General features: G+C 41.6%; 1 protein-coding gene across 1 annotated transcript; it reads right to left on the bottom strand.

Moving 5' to 3' along the window:
* On the bottom strand, nt 1–666 carry LOC122063890. Its single transcript, XM_042627578.1, has one exon. The coding sequence runs from the start codon at nt 664–666 to the stop codon at nt 1–3; it is 666 nt and encodes a 221-aa protein (XP_042483512.1).
* Between the last annotated feature and the right edge of the window lie 15,558 nt (nt 667–16,224).

Raw genomic sequence — 16,224 nt, 5'->3', positions numbered from 1 at the left:
TCAACCATTGTCCATTGACCTTGAAAATTGCACATGTGCTAAGTTCAACACCTCAATAGCACCATGAGAAAAAACAGTATGCACAACATAAGGACCATCCCAACAGGATCTCAACTTGCCTGGAAAAATATCCAACCTAGAATTGTAAAGCAAAACCTCACCAGGTGTGAAAGACTTCCTAAGGATTTGTCTATCATGAAAAGCCTTGGTTTTCTCCTTATAAATCCTAGCATTGTCATAGGCATCATTGCGAAGCTCCTCCAACTCAGTTAGTTGGAGTCCTCTATGAGTACCAGCAGTAGGTAGATCAAAATTCAACTTTTTTATAGCCCAAAAGGCTCTATATTGTAACTCAATTGGAAGATGACATGCCTTCCCATGCACAAGGCGGTAAGAAGATTGTCCAAGATCAGTCTTGAACGTAGTTCTATGAGACCATAAGGCGTTCACAAGTCTAAGAGACCAATCCTTGCGATTAGGGTTGACAGTCTTTTCTAAAATTTGCTTAATCTGCCTATTGGATACCTCAACCTGACCACTAGTCTGAGGATGATAGGGTGTAGCCAGCTTATAAGTGATCCCATATTTCTTCATGAGGGCCTCAAATGGTCTATTGCAAAACTGTTTGCCCCTGTCAAAAATGGGATAAGTGATCCCATTATCCATCCATTTTAGAATTTCTTTTTGAATGGCTTCCTTCATCATTGGGTTAGCTCTTCTCTGGGATTCCATTGAAATTTTGGACCCCTCAATGCGGTGAATATGATGTTGAAGAATAGAAGAGCTAATTCCTTTGATGTCAGCCATGGTCCATCGTATGGCTTCCTTATTTTTCTTTAAAAGCTCGATCAACTCCTCCTCCTGACTTGAAGTCAAATTAGAATCAATGATGACTGGAAGAGTGTGATCCTTACCTAAGAAAGCATACTTAAGATTGGAGGGCAATTGCTTCAACTCAAGCTTAAGGGGTTCAACAATGGAAGGCTTGGGCAATGAGGTAGATACGGGTCCAATGGGCTCTGCAGGTTGTTGGAGACTCCAAACCTCAGACATAATTCCCTCATCAAAACCAGCCAATTGTTCCATACACTCTTGAAATTCAAAATCAAAGTCAATATCAAAATATGTCTCAATGGAATCTGGGATTTCCTAGAGCATATGAACTTCCTCCTTATGGAGATTTGGTTGCTAACCCAACCTAAAGACATTAAAATCCACAAAAGTGTTACCAAAAGAAAGTTTTATGATACCATTCCTGCAATTGATTATAGCATTACTGGTGGCAAGGAATGATCTACCAAGAATGATTAGGATCTGAACCCAAACATTGGCAACTGGTTTGGTGTCTAAAACAATGAAATCAATAGGGAACAAAAATTATCTAACTTTAAGTAAGACATCCTCAACCATGCCTTTGGGAGTCTTGATTGATCTGTCCGCTAACTGAAGTGTGATTTTAGTCAATTTCAGCTCTCCTAAACCTAACTGCTGGTAGACAGAGAAAGTCAAGAGATTAACACTTGCTCCAAGATCAAGAAGAGCATGGTGTATCTTTGTGTTACCAATAACACAATATATAGTGGGGCAACCAGGGTCCTTATATTTAGCTACCATCTGGTGAGACAGAATGGAGCATTGCAGCCAAAAAGACTTTTTTGGGTACATTGGTGGATCGCTTTTGAGTGCATAAGTCTTTGAGGACTTTAGCATAAGTAGGGACCTATGAGATTGCATCCAATAGAGGAATGTTGACCTGCACATTCTTGAAAAATCTAGGATTTTATTAATGGAAGCAGTTTTCTTGTTGTTCACTAGTCTCTTTGGGAATGGGGCAGTAGGCACAAAGACTCGCTCAGGCTACTCATCCTGAATAGTAATAGTACTAGGTTCCTCAGATGAACCTAGCAAAGGAGATGAAATACTAAAGGTTCTCGGGATTCTCAGATGAATCAAGTATGTCATCCCAAGTGTACTCATGGCTGCTCCTTAATGTATAGATGGCATTACAATGATTGGTGCGCTCTCCTTGGTGTGAACTTTGTTGAACTGAATTCAGCGAATTAGATTGTTCTTGTTGATTCACATTCAAGTTCCTGGGATTCAAATTAGGTTGACTTGGCAGCTTCCCTTTTTCTTGCTTATGTAAAGCCGTAGCAGGTTGGGAGATTTTCTTCTCGATATTATGTTAGCTTGTCATGAAGGTACTCATGAGAAGTTTCATATTTTTTCTAGAGAACTGGTCCTAGCTGACTCACCCACTTTTGGAAACCCAGGGGGTTGCAAATTAGGATTTGGGGGTGGTGGACTAACAAAATTAGAAGGAGGGTTGGACCTTAGGGGACCAAACTGACCTTGATTTTGGAAATTTGATGGTCCAACTTGGTTATTCCTTGGTTCCAAGAGAAGTTTGGATGGTTCCTCCATTTTGGATTGTAAGTGCTACTATATAGATTATTGGGGTACATTGCACTCACATTCTCGCTGCCATTGCCATATCTAAAAAGATTAGGGCATTCCTCCATAACATGGTTTGGAGCAAGGCAATAACTACACAGAGGGATAGTTTGATTAACTTGACATACTTGAGATGGTCCCTTAATCACTATGGCTTCTAGTCCCTTGAGAAGACTATCTAAATGAGCTTCTTTTGCCACAACACTTCTAATAAAGTAACCTTTGGTAGTCGCTCTCTCACTCTCCTGAGTTGATTCCCACTCACGAGTCTTTTCACTAAGGTCAACTAAAAAGTTCCAAGCAATGTTGGCATCAGTAAATGAAGTGAATCCTATAGGGCACATGGATTCCAACATCTGCTTTGCATGGTAGTCAATTCCGTCATATATGATTTGGTACAAATGCATCCATGGTGAGGGCACTCTTGGAGGTCTTTGAGGAATTTCATTCACTGGATTTTAGCCTAAATTGAAGAATATCATTCCTAATCTTATTAGTTTTGCATAAGGGGAAATATTTCTTCAAAAATTCCACAATGAATTTCTCCCAAGTGGTAATGGAATCAGTAGGCAGCCCATATAGCCATTTCTTCGCTCCATCTTTGAGCAAGAAAGTGATAAATATCAGCTTAACAACATCATCTGTTAATTGTTGCATCTTTATGAGGACGCACACTTTCTCAAATTCCCTAAGGAAGAGGTAGGCATCATCAGATGGCAGACCATGAAAATGAGGTAACATGGTAATGAATTGAGATTTAAGCTCATAGTTAGTACCTTGTGTGGCTAGCAAACGAATACATGAAGGTTGTGCTGCCCGGGGGGGTAGAATCTGTCCCTAAGATTTTGGGAATTTCCTCAGCCATGTTGTGTACTTTTATATGTTCTTAACAACCTTTAAAGTTTTGGACCCCACATTCATGCACTGCACAACAAAAAGATGAATCCTAAATCTAAACTCTTTTTTCTTTTATGTAAACTAAAATAGAAAATAAAGATACTCTGAATTAGTCTAAAACTGAACACAAAGGCATCGCCTCCCGGCAACTGCCCATTCCGTCGAGTTCTAATTGATTCGGGTTCCTCCATGGATTTTATGTCGTACCACAGGACCCTTGTGCGGCTTCGCTAGAACTACTGCATACATTAAAGGATGTATTGAGCTACCCATCACCATTGGAGATGGCCCTCGCTCGGTAACTGCACGTCAAATGAATTGTCGTCAAGATGGCATCAACTTACAATACCATCTCAGGTCGACCACCTTTGAATGACCTGCAAGCCATAGCCTCTACTAAGCACCTTAAAGTTAAGTTCCCTATTAATCAAGGAGTTGGAGAATGCCACTTGAGTCAGAAGGAATAGCGAGAGTGCTACGCTAACTTCATCAAGGAGAAAAAAATGTTCCCGTTCATCCCAGATATGCGGCGTCGAAGCATGGTATACCCTGAGCAAGTAGTGCAGGACTCAAAAAGTTGACGATAGGCCCACCATATGCCCGTCTTAGTTTGATTAGCTATTTTATGTCATTTTATTATTTGTAGTTCTGTTTTACATATCAGTTTTGAGTTTAAACTATCCATTTTTTAGTTTTAAAGTAAAAGGAAGCCCTAGTCACTTCACCACATTATGAGAATCTAAAAACCAACCCCGGGTTGGTGACTAAGCCTGATATATATATTGATCAGCAAAAGGTCCAAAAGATCTACCCCGAGTTGGCGGTAAAGCTCGATTTGTACTAATCGGCAAGCCTAAAGACCAACTTTGAGTTGGCAATAAGCTCGATCTATATTAATCAGTGAGAAAGTCTAAAAGACCAACCCTGAGTTGGCAGCAAAGCCTGATCTATACTGATTGGCAAAAAAACCCAACTAGGCTGGTGCAAAAGGAAAAAATCGACTCTATCGATTGGTGAAACTCAAAGCAAGGATGCAAGCCATCGTGCGGTCCACAAGAGTTCATTCATTCATCCAGAGAAGGTTTACAAAAGCCAAAAAGGAAAAAATAGATAAGCTTTCAAGTCTCGACCATATCGACCTCTTCGCCCTTTGCAACAGCCAATTTGTCCTATGAAGACTTAAGACCAATTTCTAGTTGGGCCAAACAATGCTCGACCTCTTCTCTCACTCCCCACTCATGTTGTAAGGCAACATCGTCTCTTGAAGGTGAGTTTGAGCATAATCTAGATCCCCCCAAACACTAGAAAGGTGACCAAGCAGCTCTTTCTCCCTATCCAACCAACGGAATTGTTTGGCTTATGAGCCTCCACGGTCAAGGTGACCTGGGCTTCGAGATTCGACAACCGTTCCTGGTTGGTTGGACAGGAGTCATTCTCAACCATGAAGCTCCTCAACTACTGGATCAAGGAGGCAACCTCCTCATCCTTTGCCGTGATGGAAACACATAACCCCTCAACCTGATCTGACAACCTCTACACCCGATCATATGCCTTCATAGCACATGATGAGACTTGCACAAGTTAAAGCAAAAGATATATGTAGATATTTTCTGAAAAAAATTAACAATAGGGTGACAAAAGAATAACACTACTCAGGTAAGAGTTGCCCTCCCATTTCAGCATAAAACATGTGTGTGTATGCTATCCAAAGACAAATGATCTCTTGGAAAGTGGCTCATACAAGTCCAGAAGTTAGCCACAAAGTTGTCTCCAAAAATTGAGCACTCTTTAGAGGGCACGATTCACATTCGATTCTGGTCTTCTAAGGCCGCACAGTTGCCCCTAGCCTTAGCCACCTCTATCTGCATGATCTTGTCAGTTATAAACATCCACGTCAGGGGAGCGTGACTCCGAATGGTGTCCCATAAGGTTCTATTACCCCAAACGATGCTCGGATCCCTCCACACAACATGAAGCCTTGCTAGGAAGGATGGGTTGATCCCTTGGAAGATCCCTTGACTCCACAAACACGAGCAGGTCCTCAACAGAAGGTGAAGTGTCACCATGAGGAAGTTTGATCCCCACAATTGTCTAAGAGGGCATCGAAAGAGCGGTATCCACCTAGATCAAGCGATGGCTGAGCAACATTGTAGTCCAAACGAGCTAGTCTACGCACAAAAATAAAGAAAATAAAAGCTCTTGATAGATCACCTGAACTCAAGCCATGCCAAGTGAGAAAACTATCATTCCCTAGCATGGCGACGTTGATGATCCGACCCATTCCATCAAAAACCAAAAAATCCATTTATTCAAATCCGTAAGAGTAGGACGAACGTTGTCAGAAGCAATATCTAGATCCTACCAATTGTTGCTGATCGAAAACCCCTCGAACCTAGAGGCAAAAAAGAACCGGGATTTCCATCCCTTAATAGAGGAAGGGTTCCCTTCCTTAACTAAACTCCTGAGCACTGGCTCAAATTACACCAGCCTAGCCAGTCGTCGAGCGAGTTCAAATGAAAACAAGCAAAAAATAGGAAAAAAAGATGTCGAAAGGTCAAAACCATCAACAAGGGTGCAAAACCCAAGAAAATTAAGCCAACCATTTGGTAGAAGCTGAGAAGGACTAATGTTAAAGTATGCAAAAACCTCCTAAACAAGCGGATAAATTAGGAAACAGAGTTCGGGCCTGAAGAAATCCTCATACAAACACCCCTTGTATGCTAGTGGGGTACAAGCAAATTCATTTTCTAGGGAAACCTACAGAACCATTGAGTTGGGTGCATGGTAGTGGAATCAGACCCTAGTGAGGTTCTCTTCCCTTAGATAGCAACGATAGTTCAGGGCTTCAAACCCAGAACTCACAAGAGCAGATGCGTGGCTACCACCTCTTGGAACACCAGGGACAACGGAGAAAGGGCTTGTCCCTATAGACACTCTGGCCAGAACTGATACGGTATCGTGACCAATACTACCCCCATGGAGTCCATTTGGTGGTGTAGGGATGGAAAGCACAAGAGTTGCCTTATTGGTAACAGAGACTACCCCAATTTCAGCCTTTGGGTCTTAGTTAGAGGTCATCGACGGCAAGAAAGGAAGAAAAAACCAAAGAAAACAAAGCGAAGAGCAAGGAAAGAGACCTTACTAAGAAATGAATAAACCCCCAACAAAGGGAGGGAGTGCGGCGGAAATAACAACCACCCCAAAGAAGGAGATCCCAAAAAAATTCATGGACAATAGAATAGGAAGACGATGAAGTAGTAAGCTCTCAAAGAGGCAAGGAAGAAATAAAGAAGATGAGTAGTGAAAGACCTTAAAATGATGCTTCTCACTCTTCTAAAAGGCATGGGCATTTTATGCTAAACCCATGAAAATACACCCATTATAGGAAGGGGTATGAACCAGACTAACCAAACGTGTCAGTTCATTCCCCCTAACACCAGGTTAGTGGCAGGAGTGCTGACATGGAAATTCCTTATTCATCAGCATGTCAAAGAGGCATCTTTTCAATCATGAAAAGTAACCGCCACATCAGCATACCTCTCGAAAAGGATACGGCACATTAATGGATGGGATAGAGGCTGAAATGGTGTAAGGTCGAGCCCTTGCTAAGGTTATCCTTCCAACCAGGTGTCACACCTTGCTTTACCTAGCAAAGGTATGCGGCACTGGACACCTTACCATATCTAGTCAGCCTGATTCTCTCGGATCACATAGTTAGGGAATTGAGTAACATATAAATATATATATTCCAATTTCCACTATATAATAGGGTATATATTTACAAATTAAAAGGGATTCACAATCCATCTCTAGAATATTCACATATTGATCAGACTATTAGAGTATATATGACATCTGAGTATATATTACATAGTGAAATATTTACACAAAAAGAATTTTTGTATATGTTTCCTGTTACTCAGTGGGTCCAGCCTTTGAAGGCACAGTTGTCACACCCACAGTTAGGTCCGTGCTCTATCTCCATCTTTGGGATACTGGCCAAAAGGTCCAAGGCCACTCCTGGAGGATCAATACTGGTAGTCTACAAAACACTAGTCTCCTCATCTAAAATAGTGTTAATAGAATGGGGTGAGCTTCACATGCTTAGTGAGGGGGTGGCGGCAGGCAAGAAAACACAATACAAATGATGTAATGCATGCTCCACAACTTATATGATGCTCATGATTTCATTTCGCTACACTACTTCCCAGTCTATTATTAAGTCTGTAGGGATGGTATAGTGCTATGCAATGAAGGTGGTATCCCTCCCTAGTACGTCGGGCTCTTGAGATACAAGCTAGTTGCAGGCAAGACTTAGCCAGTCCCGGAGAGAACCTTAGTCCTTGCTAACCCCTAAGTTAATACCCCAACAGCCGTTTATGTACAGTACGTCATACACCAAAAGTTTATTGCTAATCAGGCAACCACGTAATGGGATTAGTCAGTACCACACCCCTATTGACAAGGGTCATAGCACTCAGGATGTGATAAATCCTAGCCCACAAACCTTCTATATGGTGCTTTACAATCATCAACCATTCACACAAAAACAAAGTAAACACCGAACACATACATGTCCGTCTTACTTGTCTTACATCCACATTTTTTAGGTCCATAGTATTCCAGTACTCAATTCCACAAAACCAATAACATATAAATATATTGCAACGAATAAAAAATACACTGGCGACAAACATAAATTAAAATAAAGAAACAATCCATAAAATAAAATCAACACATCTCACCTTGTTTCCCGAATCACCTATATGATAGATTCCTGATATCAGATTCACTTCCTCATCGATGATTTTGGGTTCCTAATTGCACAGTGTATACATATTTATTAATAAATGAATCCTACTGCCTTAACCTATCCATTTTAAATTTAAAACCCTAATATCTAAGATTTGACTGGATTTCCATTATATAGTCCCCCTTCTCACAATCATTCTACTAGCAGAGCCAATTCATTAAGGAAAACATGTCAGTGGACCCCACGCCTGGACAAGGTACCCTGGCCACATCGACAATCATTCAGGGTGCTACGACCCCGATCATGGCCCTTTGTCCTAGTAGGGGCTAATTCTACTGAAGATGAAGTCAATAAGTCTCACCCATGGAGAGAGGATCCACTGGCCAAGTCAGCAGCCCTTCTGGGTTCTGAAACCCCCACCGACAGGTCAGCCCAGTAGCCACCGGCCAACCACTCACACCTATCGGTGCCCTTTTTCTGTAGAATTTGATTCTGCCATTGTGGTTCTGTATACTAGACCCAAAATTAGGTTTGATTCCTCCATCCTTTGCTCTGCCCATATACATTGGGTCTGAGGGTAGGGTGTGTACTTTATAAGGACCCTTATTTATCATTCAATTGACTGAACCCTAGGTCAGTACACCTAATTCTAATAGGAATTTAGAATTCAACAATTCAATTAAATTTGTAAAATTGAACTCTTTCCCCTAATCTAGTCACTCAATTAGTACTGCATAAATGAGAATACATTCACTAAAATTACAATCTGACCCCAATTGATCATAACAATTGATTTTTTGGGAAGAAAAATTCAGGTCAACATATCCCAAATCCTAATTTTGAACCACTTAAAATTCTTCCCTTACTCTATTGTAGAATTCTGATCCTATACAACCTTTATAGGTTCCAATTTGCTTTAGCTTCTTATAAAACCTAAAAGCCCCATGTTCCAGGGTTTACAGAGATGTGTTTCATGCAAATTGGGTTCTAGAACCCTTCCTAAAATTGGGGATTCATTCATTGGCTTTTGAATTCAACTCATAGGGACTCAATTGCAGTCCCTACACCATTGAAACCCTAACCCTAACTTTCTATTCTTCCTACCCTAACCAAATTCAAGATTTACACACACACACACACACACACACATAGAGTGGGGCTTGCCTGAGTGCAGGGTGGTCCAATAGTAGCCTTAGGTGCAAAATATCCCTTCCAATCTCCTCTTCTTCACTTCTTTCCTTCTCTTTTCTTCTTCTTCTTATTCTTCTCCTTACTGTAAGCAGCAAATTCGATTAGGGTAAGAAATTCTGCTACTAATTAGACTTAAGGGTCTGTTTGGATAGTAGCTTTATAATAACCCATCATTTCAATGCTTAATAACTTTTTCTATATTTCCTTGCCCACTGAAGTAAAATATGCATTACAAACATGGTGCAAGTATTGGGGGGGGGGGAGTAGTGGAATAAAGGAGTGGGCCCCACCTTGCAAACTATTAGATTTTTGGGTTCTGACAGCTCCACCGACTAGCCGGTTGGGACCTACCGGTGGCTATTGTCCAGCCCAATTTTAGGTCCATTATTCTATCTAAGGTACATGGTGTAGCATGAATTGGAATTTTACCTTTGTCCCCTTGTTTCCTGATGAATTCTCTATTAGGAAACATGTCCACACTCTTTACTATATTTTGGTGTTAACAAATAAACATACGTCTTTAACTTGGTTTGATAAAATGTGATTAGCTTGAAGAAAGAGTAATTAGATTGAAGAAACACTCAGAAGGGTTGAATCAAGACATCAAGGTTTGAATTCATATAGACATGGCCTTAAAGCTTAAAGATATTTAAGATCCAAGATGATAAAGACATTCAAGACCGAAGATGAAGACATCAAGACTCAAGATGATGAAGACATCAAGACCTAAGATGAAGACCATAGGATAGAGAATATATTTTGTAATCTTTACACACATTGCATATGCATGCCCCTCATGCATCATACTAGAATGACCTTAGGTGGTAGAGTACTCTAGCAAATCTCTGTGAAAACAGATTGACCTGACTCAAGGGCATTTTGGGTAAGCTTAGAGTTAATATCAAAATGGACCTTTTTTAAATGTTGTAGGAAATCAAGTCGTGATTCCAACACAACTAGTTTCAGATTAATCCGAGGTCAGACCAAAACGTTATAGTCAAAATATCGTCGATAGGTCAGTATGATAAAATTCTGACATAACAGAATCTATCAAGCTGGCGGTGGACCAGATAGAAGTACCGGTTGACCGGAACAATCCGAGACCATAGCCGGTCGACCAGTAGAAAGTCTTGGTTGATCAGTGCCTCCCTGGAAAAGCTCTAACGGCTAGTTTTTTTTACCTCAACGGCTCTTTCCAGTCGATCGGATACCAATGGCGGTCGACCAGTGGTTCCAGAATACAACCGTTAGAGCCTAATTTCTTGCCTAAAATGCTTCACTAAGCTCATCTATAAATTCCCTAGTTGCTCTTAATTAAATAAGAATTAAGAAAGAGCATTAAGAGTATTAATGTGATCATTCAAGAGTCATTAAGATTATTCTATCCTACTTGAGTTATTCAATTACTCTAATCCCAACAAAAGGCTCAAGTCTCAATCAAGTCCTCCACTCTCTCCTGTGCAAGTCAAAGCCGTAAGAGAGGACTTTACAAAAGGTGCATCATTCATCTCTCATTCCTATCATTTGCACCACACTTGAGGTATTCCTCTTATTCCATTGCTCCATATTTATTTCTGTTTTTACAATTCTAGACTGTACTTAGGATTGTAAGGATTCTCTTATCCTAAAACGAGGAAGGTGTCTCTCTACCTCCAAAAGAGATTGTAAGGGTGCCTCTTTGCCTATAAAGGGGATTTGTAAGGATACTCTTATTCGTGAAAAATATTGTAAAGGTTTTTCTTCCCTACCTACCGCTTCTAGAATTTCACCTCACAATTGATAAAATCCCTCTGTTCATAGGCCTCTCTTACACTTATAATATCTCTATTTTATCTGTTCCTTTGAATGGAAGCCCAAACCAGTCAAATCCTTTGAAGTGATGAATGAATAACTTGTATAAAGAAATGTTAATACAAAAAAGGGGGTGGGGAACAGAGTCCATGGAAGTTTCAGAGGAAGCAACAAGATTCAATGGGAAAGGTAGAATACCTACTCATATCTCAAAACCAAGAAATGCAGAATAAAAAACCAAACCTGGGTGAGTGAAACCATGTAGTAGAATGATTTCCCTAGGTTGGTGAGTAGAATCGAAGCCTGGGTGGGTGAGTAAAGCCGAAGCCGATCGGGAACTAGGTGGATCTAATCTCTTTCTTGCAAGATTTCATAAAGTTAAGGAAAAAATAAAATAGCATTCATAGACAACTGAGGAAGGAGAAGAAGAAGATGATTGGGAACCAGGTTGGGGTTGTCGTTTTACATAGATTTTTCAGGAAAAGGAAAAAAAATAAAAATAAAAGGGCGAGTAGAGGAGAAGAAGAAGACGATCAGAAACCAAGTTGGGGTTGTCATTTTACATAGATTTTCAGAAAAAGGAAAAAATAAAATAAAAGGGAGAATAGAGTAGAAGAAGAGAGAAGAAGAGGAGTTACCTGTAAAAATTCCAGCCGCTCTAACCGTTCAGGAGTCTGTCTTTTCTGATAGCTATCGGGAACGATAGTTCCAAATTTAGGGATTTTAAAATGAAATTGTATTGATGGAACTTCTTTTTAGAGTTTTGACTTTTAGGCGTACCAAACAGTTTTTTATGTTTTTCTATTCCAATAAAATGGAAAAATGATAGAAACATTTTTTAAGAATGATACCAAACAGGCTCTTAGAACTTTGAATCAATCCTAGATCTATGTTGTAATAATGATATGGGACCTTAGATTTGTGGAAAATGTGGTCGAATTGACCCATGGTGGTTTCCCTAAGGTGGGATGAAGAATGGGAGTGAACAGAAAAATCTTGGTTTTGAGTGGTGCGTGCCTGGAAATGGTCCCACCCACCAATCCAGAGCCCGCATGTCCTGGATGGGCTACTGGCTTGACCGACGAGCAAGATCAATAGGCACCTAGCCCACTGCTCTAGGCAGTGCCCCCCTGGGTCAAGCGGCGAGCAAGGATTGGTGGCACTTGGCCCACTGGTCCTTACAGAGCCCCTGAGTCGAGCGGCGCGTAAGGATCGATAGGTACCTTGCCAACCGGTTGACCCATCAATCCGACTTTTTGGGTTCCGAATGGGTCCAAATTTGTCAGGTAGCCTTCTATGGTGAATCTAAAGGCATTGGAATCATCGTACTCCATTGGTCATGAACCTAAAATGGAGTTATACTGAACTTGACTTCTTTTATGATAGGTTGTACTAAAAACTTGCGTCATCGCATGCTGGATCTTCCTTGTACCAAGGGTGATCATTATACACAATTAGGTAAGTGGGAAGAGGGCATTGAATTATTTTTAGAGTGTTTTTACATCATTCCATTATTGTTGTAGACTAGCTATGTCATCATTTCATTATTGTGTGTAGCCTAGTCATTCACGAATACCATTTGCATGCATTATCGTGTGTATTATGAAATTCATTTATAACTTGACATGCTGATATCTTCAATTGTTAAATGCTTATTCTTTCTTTGAGTTATGAGATGAATGACTTTAAATTATTAAATATGATGCATTGCTAGATTATATGCCGTAGTCGGCTTGGAAATGAATGCATTGGTGCCTCGTGAAATGGGACACTGTGGTACTATACAGTCGTACTATCTCATATAGGAGCATGCGGTTAGGAATGACATATCCCTGTGCTACGACCCTTCCTAGCAGGGGTTTAGGTGTTGGATATATCACTAGGGTGAAGCCCGAGGTTGTGTACCAACGGTGGTGGTTAGAAGTACGCCTGCCCGATCACTAGGATAGTCGACAACTTTGGTGATATAACAAGAGGGCCAATTGTACTGCTTTTAATTTAATACAGGGCAAGACCCATTTTACTTTAATGCAGGGTAAGTCCCATTTACTTTTCGATATCCATGGCTGGCCTTCTTTCGTAACCCTATGGGAGTATCACTAGATGGGGTTCGCAACTCATAACCAGGGCATATGCGCACTGTGGTTGTGAGTAGAAAATGTCCTATGACCTAGAATTGTTGTCTAGGTTGATTAGGATAATAAAATGAACTTGCATGCATATAGGTTCATTTGTATTGTGAATGTAATATCCCGCTTCTTAAACCCGGTCTGATTTCGCGGTTGAACCGGTTTAACCATGCAGGAACCGAGCCAGAGGATGTTAGAGCGGGTTCCTTATGGGCTATGATGGCACGGGTGACCTTAAACACCGGCTGGCCCGACAAGTCCGAGCCAGTGCCAGAAGAGACGGGAGTACCCAAACCGTGTACGTGCACCTACCATAAGGCTATGTACGGATAAAACAGGTATTATATCTGTATTTTAAGATATATATGTAGGCTACAATGTATGCCTGGGGTGGGGGTTTGAGCCGAGGTCCGAGCCCGGTCAAAATCCCAAGTTTTGACTCTCGGATGGGTATGTCAGGTGGGTACACCCACCCACCTGAGTGACCCATCCATCACTATTCACTTAAGTAGGAATAGTATATAAAGCTTTATGACTTCTTTTCTTTCCATTTATTACCCCGTACGTTTGGTGAGAAAAGTAAAGAGGAGAGAGAAAAAGAAAGGGAAGAAGAAAGGAAGAGGAAGAAAGGGAGGATTTCAGTGGCGCCGAAGCTCGATCTTGCCATTCCGGTGCCGGGAGAGTAATCTTCAACTCGAGATCTACAGTTGGAGGTAAGAAAAGCTGGGTTTTATGAACATTAACCATACCCACACTTTAAACCCTTGATTTGAGTAGGGTTTCTCAAGATCTTGTAAACACCCTTTGAAATGTTGAATCTAAGGTTTAATAGATGATTTATGTGTTGATCTTGAAGGATTTGAAGAGGTATTGACAAGGTAGAAAGAGCATTGTGAGTTGGAAGTGTTTTTGAAGGGTTTGAAGTCATTGTTGAGCAAAGAAGGTAAGATGGTTCCCCTCACTTGAATCTAACTCAAATCTAAGCTAGAACCATCCTATAGGACTCTAAAGGTGTGAAGAATGGGTTGAGAAAAGCCCTATTTGGGTCCCCAAGGAATGGAAGAAGTTGAGAAGAAACTGGGGTTTTTCCGCCAAAACCGGCGGGTAGGACCGGTGGGTAGACAACCCACCTGAGACACCCACCTGGGAGGACCAGGGGGGGTCCCTGGCCAAACCGGCGGGTAGGACCGGCGGGTCCTACCGGCGGGTCCATACCCGCCGGTCCAAAACCGGCGGGTAGGACCGGTGGGTAGACAACCCACCTGAGTGACCCACCCGAGTGGCCAGAATGTGATTTTTAGGTCCGATCGAGCCCAAATCGGACGTGGGACCTTCTTTCGACGTTCTAAACACGATTTTGACGTCGGATTTCATTAATTTTGATTCTAAAATGGTGAAGTACTAACCCCTCTCAATTATGTTAGGTTCACCAAATCCTACCCGATTCGCTCCGGATCTCACCCGTACCGAGCGGGAATCCTTGTACGCTACAAGTAAGTGGAGAGAGGACGTTTGGCCTTGTTTCAAGGCATTTGTTTGGCATTCATATAACTATATCTAATCTAGTCATGTCATCATGAATATGCTATATAGATTAGTCATTTCACACTTTGATGTGCATTTATGCTATGTTTACTTTTCAAATGCAAATTGAATGAGATGTTATATGTTGAATGTGGACATCATGATGCATAATGCATTGGTAGACTAGATGCCGTGGTCGGCTTGGAAACGAATGCATTGGTGGCCCGTGGTATGGGACACGGAGGCACTATGCAGTCGTACTGCATATAGGAGCATGCGGTATTAGGATTCTCACCATCCCGTGCTACGACCCTTCCCAACAGGGGTTAAGGTGTTGGGTTGCCATTTGGGGGGAAGCAGGGGTCGCGGTTGTCGGACACTGTGGCGGTTAGGCATTACACCCGGTGAGTCGTGTAGGACAACCGGCAACCCCGGTGGTATTTCAAGAGGGCCAATCGTACTGCTTTTAAATTACTGGAGTCAGCACTGTCATTTAATTTATTTACATTTTTGTTGAGAGCCAGTGGACGACATTGTCTTTATTTTTCTGAGTACTCACGGTGGGCCTTCTCCAACAGCCCTATGGGCGTATCGCGGGAGGGAGTTCGCGGCTCGTACCCGGAGTATACGCGCACTGTGGTTGTAGTAGCACTAAAACCAAAGACTTAGTAATGTTGATTAGGTGTATGTGAATTAAAATGAATTGCATGACATGTAGTGCATATGATGTGTTGTGATGTGTGGACTGTTGTGTGTGGTCCACCTCTCTACTTACTGAGCTAGTGAGCTCATTCCACGTGTACACCCCTTTTTAGATGATTTTGCAGGTCATGCATCTGAGGAGCTTGGGGTGGGTCCCGCAGTCGAGTTTCCTGAAGAGGACTGGTGGACCCCTGAGGAGTTTGAGCACGGCGTAGACTGCGCGTGTGAGAGCTGTGTTGCGGGGCAGCGGTTCTGAGGCCGAGCCGAGCTCCAGCCTTGATACCGATGCCGAGCTGTGTACTCTGATGATTCTGATATTTTCCTGTATATACTTGATACTTGGACTTTATTCTTTTGTGTATATATCATGCCTTCGGGCCCAAATGTATATAATTATGGTATCATCATTTGGGTATCAAGTATATGAGAATTATTTACAGGTAAAACTTAGTCTTCCGCTGATCTGATGAATTGATGTTAGTGTGTGTATGCTGTGGTGGAATACAGTATCTGATGATCCTGGCAGGTTTGGGTTAACCGGTGTTAACTCGGTCACCGCTCCGGTTCAGGGCGAACGGGGTGTGACAAACGGTGGTATCAGAGCGTGATGCTCTGCTCCACTCACAGCATACCATTAGAATCCCGTAGATTCTATAATAGGAAAATGGGGTTGGGCAAATATAAAAGCTTTAAAGATTAAAAGTCAAAGAAAGGAAGTATAAAAATGGAGTTATATTATAAGTGGCATTCATGGCATGCGTGAGTGTAGATAAAGGGTAATTA

The sequence above is a fragment of the Macadamia integrifolia genome, unplaced genomic scaffold (genome assembly GCF_013358625.1).
Source record: "Macadamia integrifolia cultivar HAES 741 unplaced genomic scaffold, SCU_Mint_v3 scaffold149, whole genome shotgun sequence".
Taxonomy (NCBI): domain Eukaryota; kingdom Viridiplantae; phylum Streptophyta; class Magnoliopsida; order Proteales; family Proteaceae; genus Macadamia; species Macadamia integrifolia.
The sequence above is the reverse complement of the archived record's forward strand: the minus strand, read 5'-3'. Positions and strand labels throughout refer to the sequence as shown.

Excerpts from the sequence above, each read along its gene's own strand:
- LOC122063890 (XM_042627578.1), bottom strand. The coding sequence starts at position 666 with ATGGATAATGGGATCACTTATCCCATTTTTGACAGGGGCAAACAGTTT.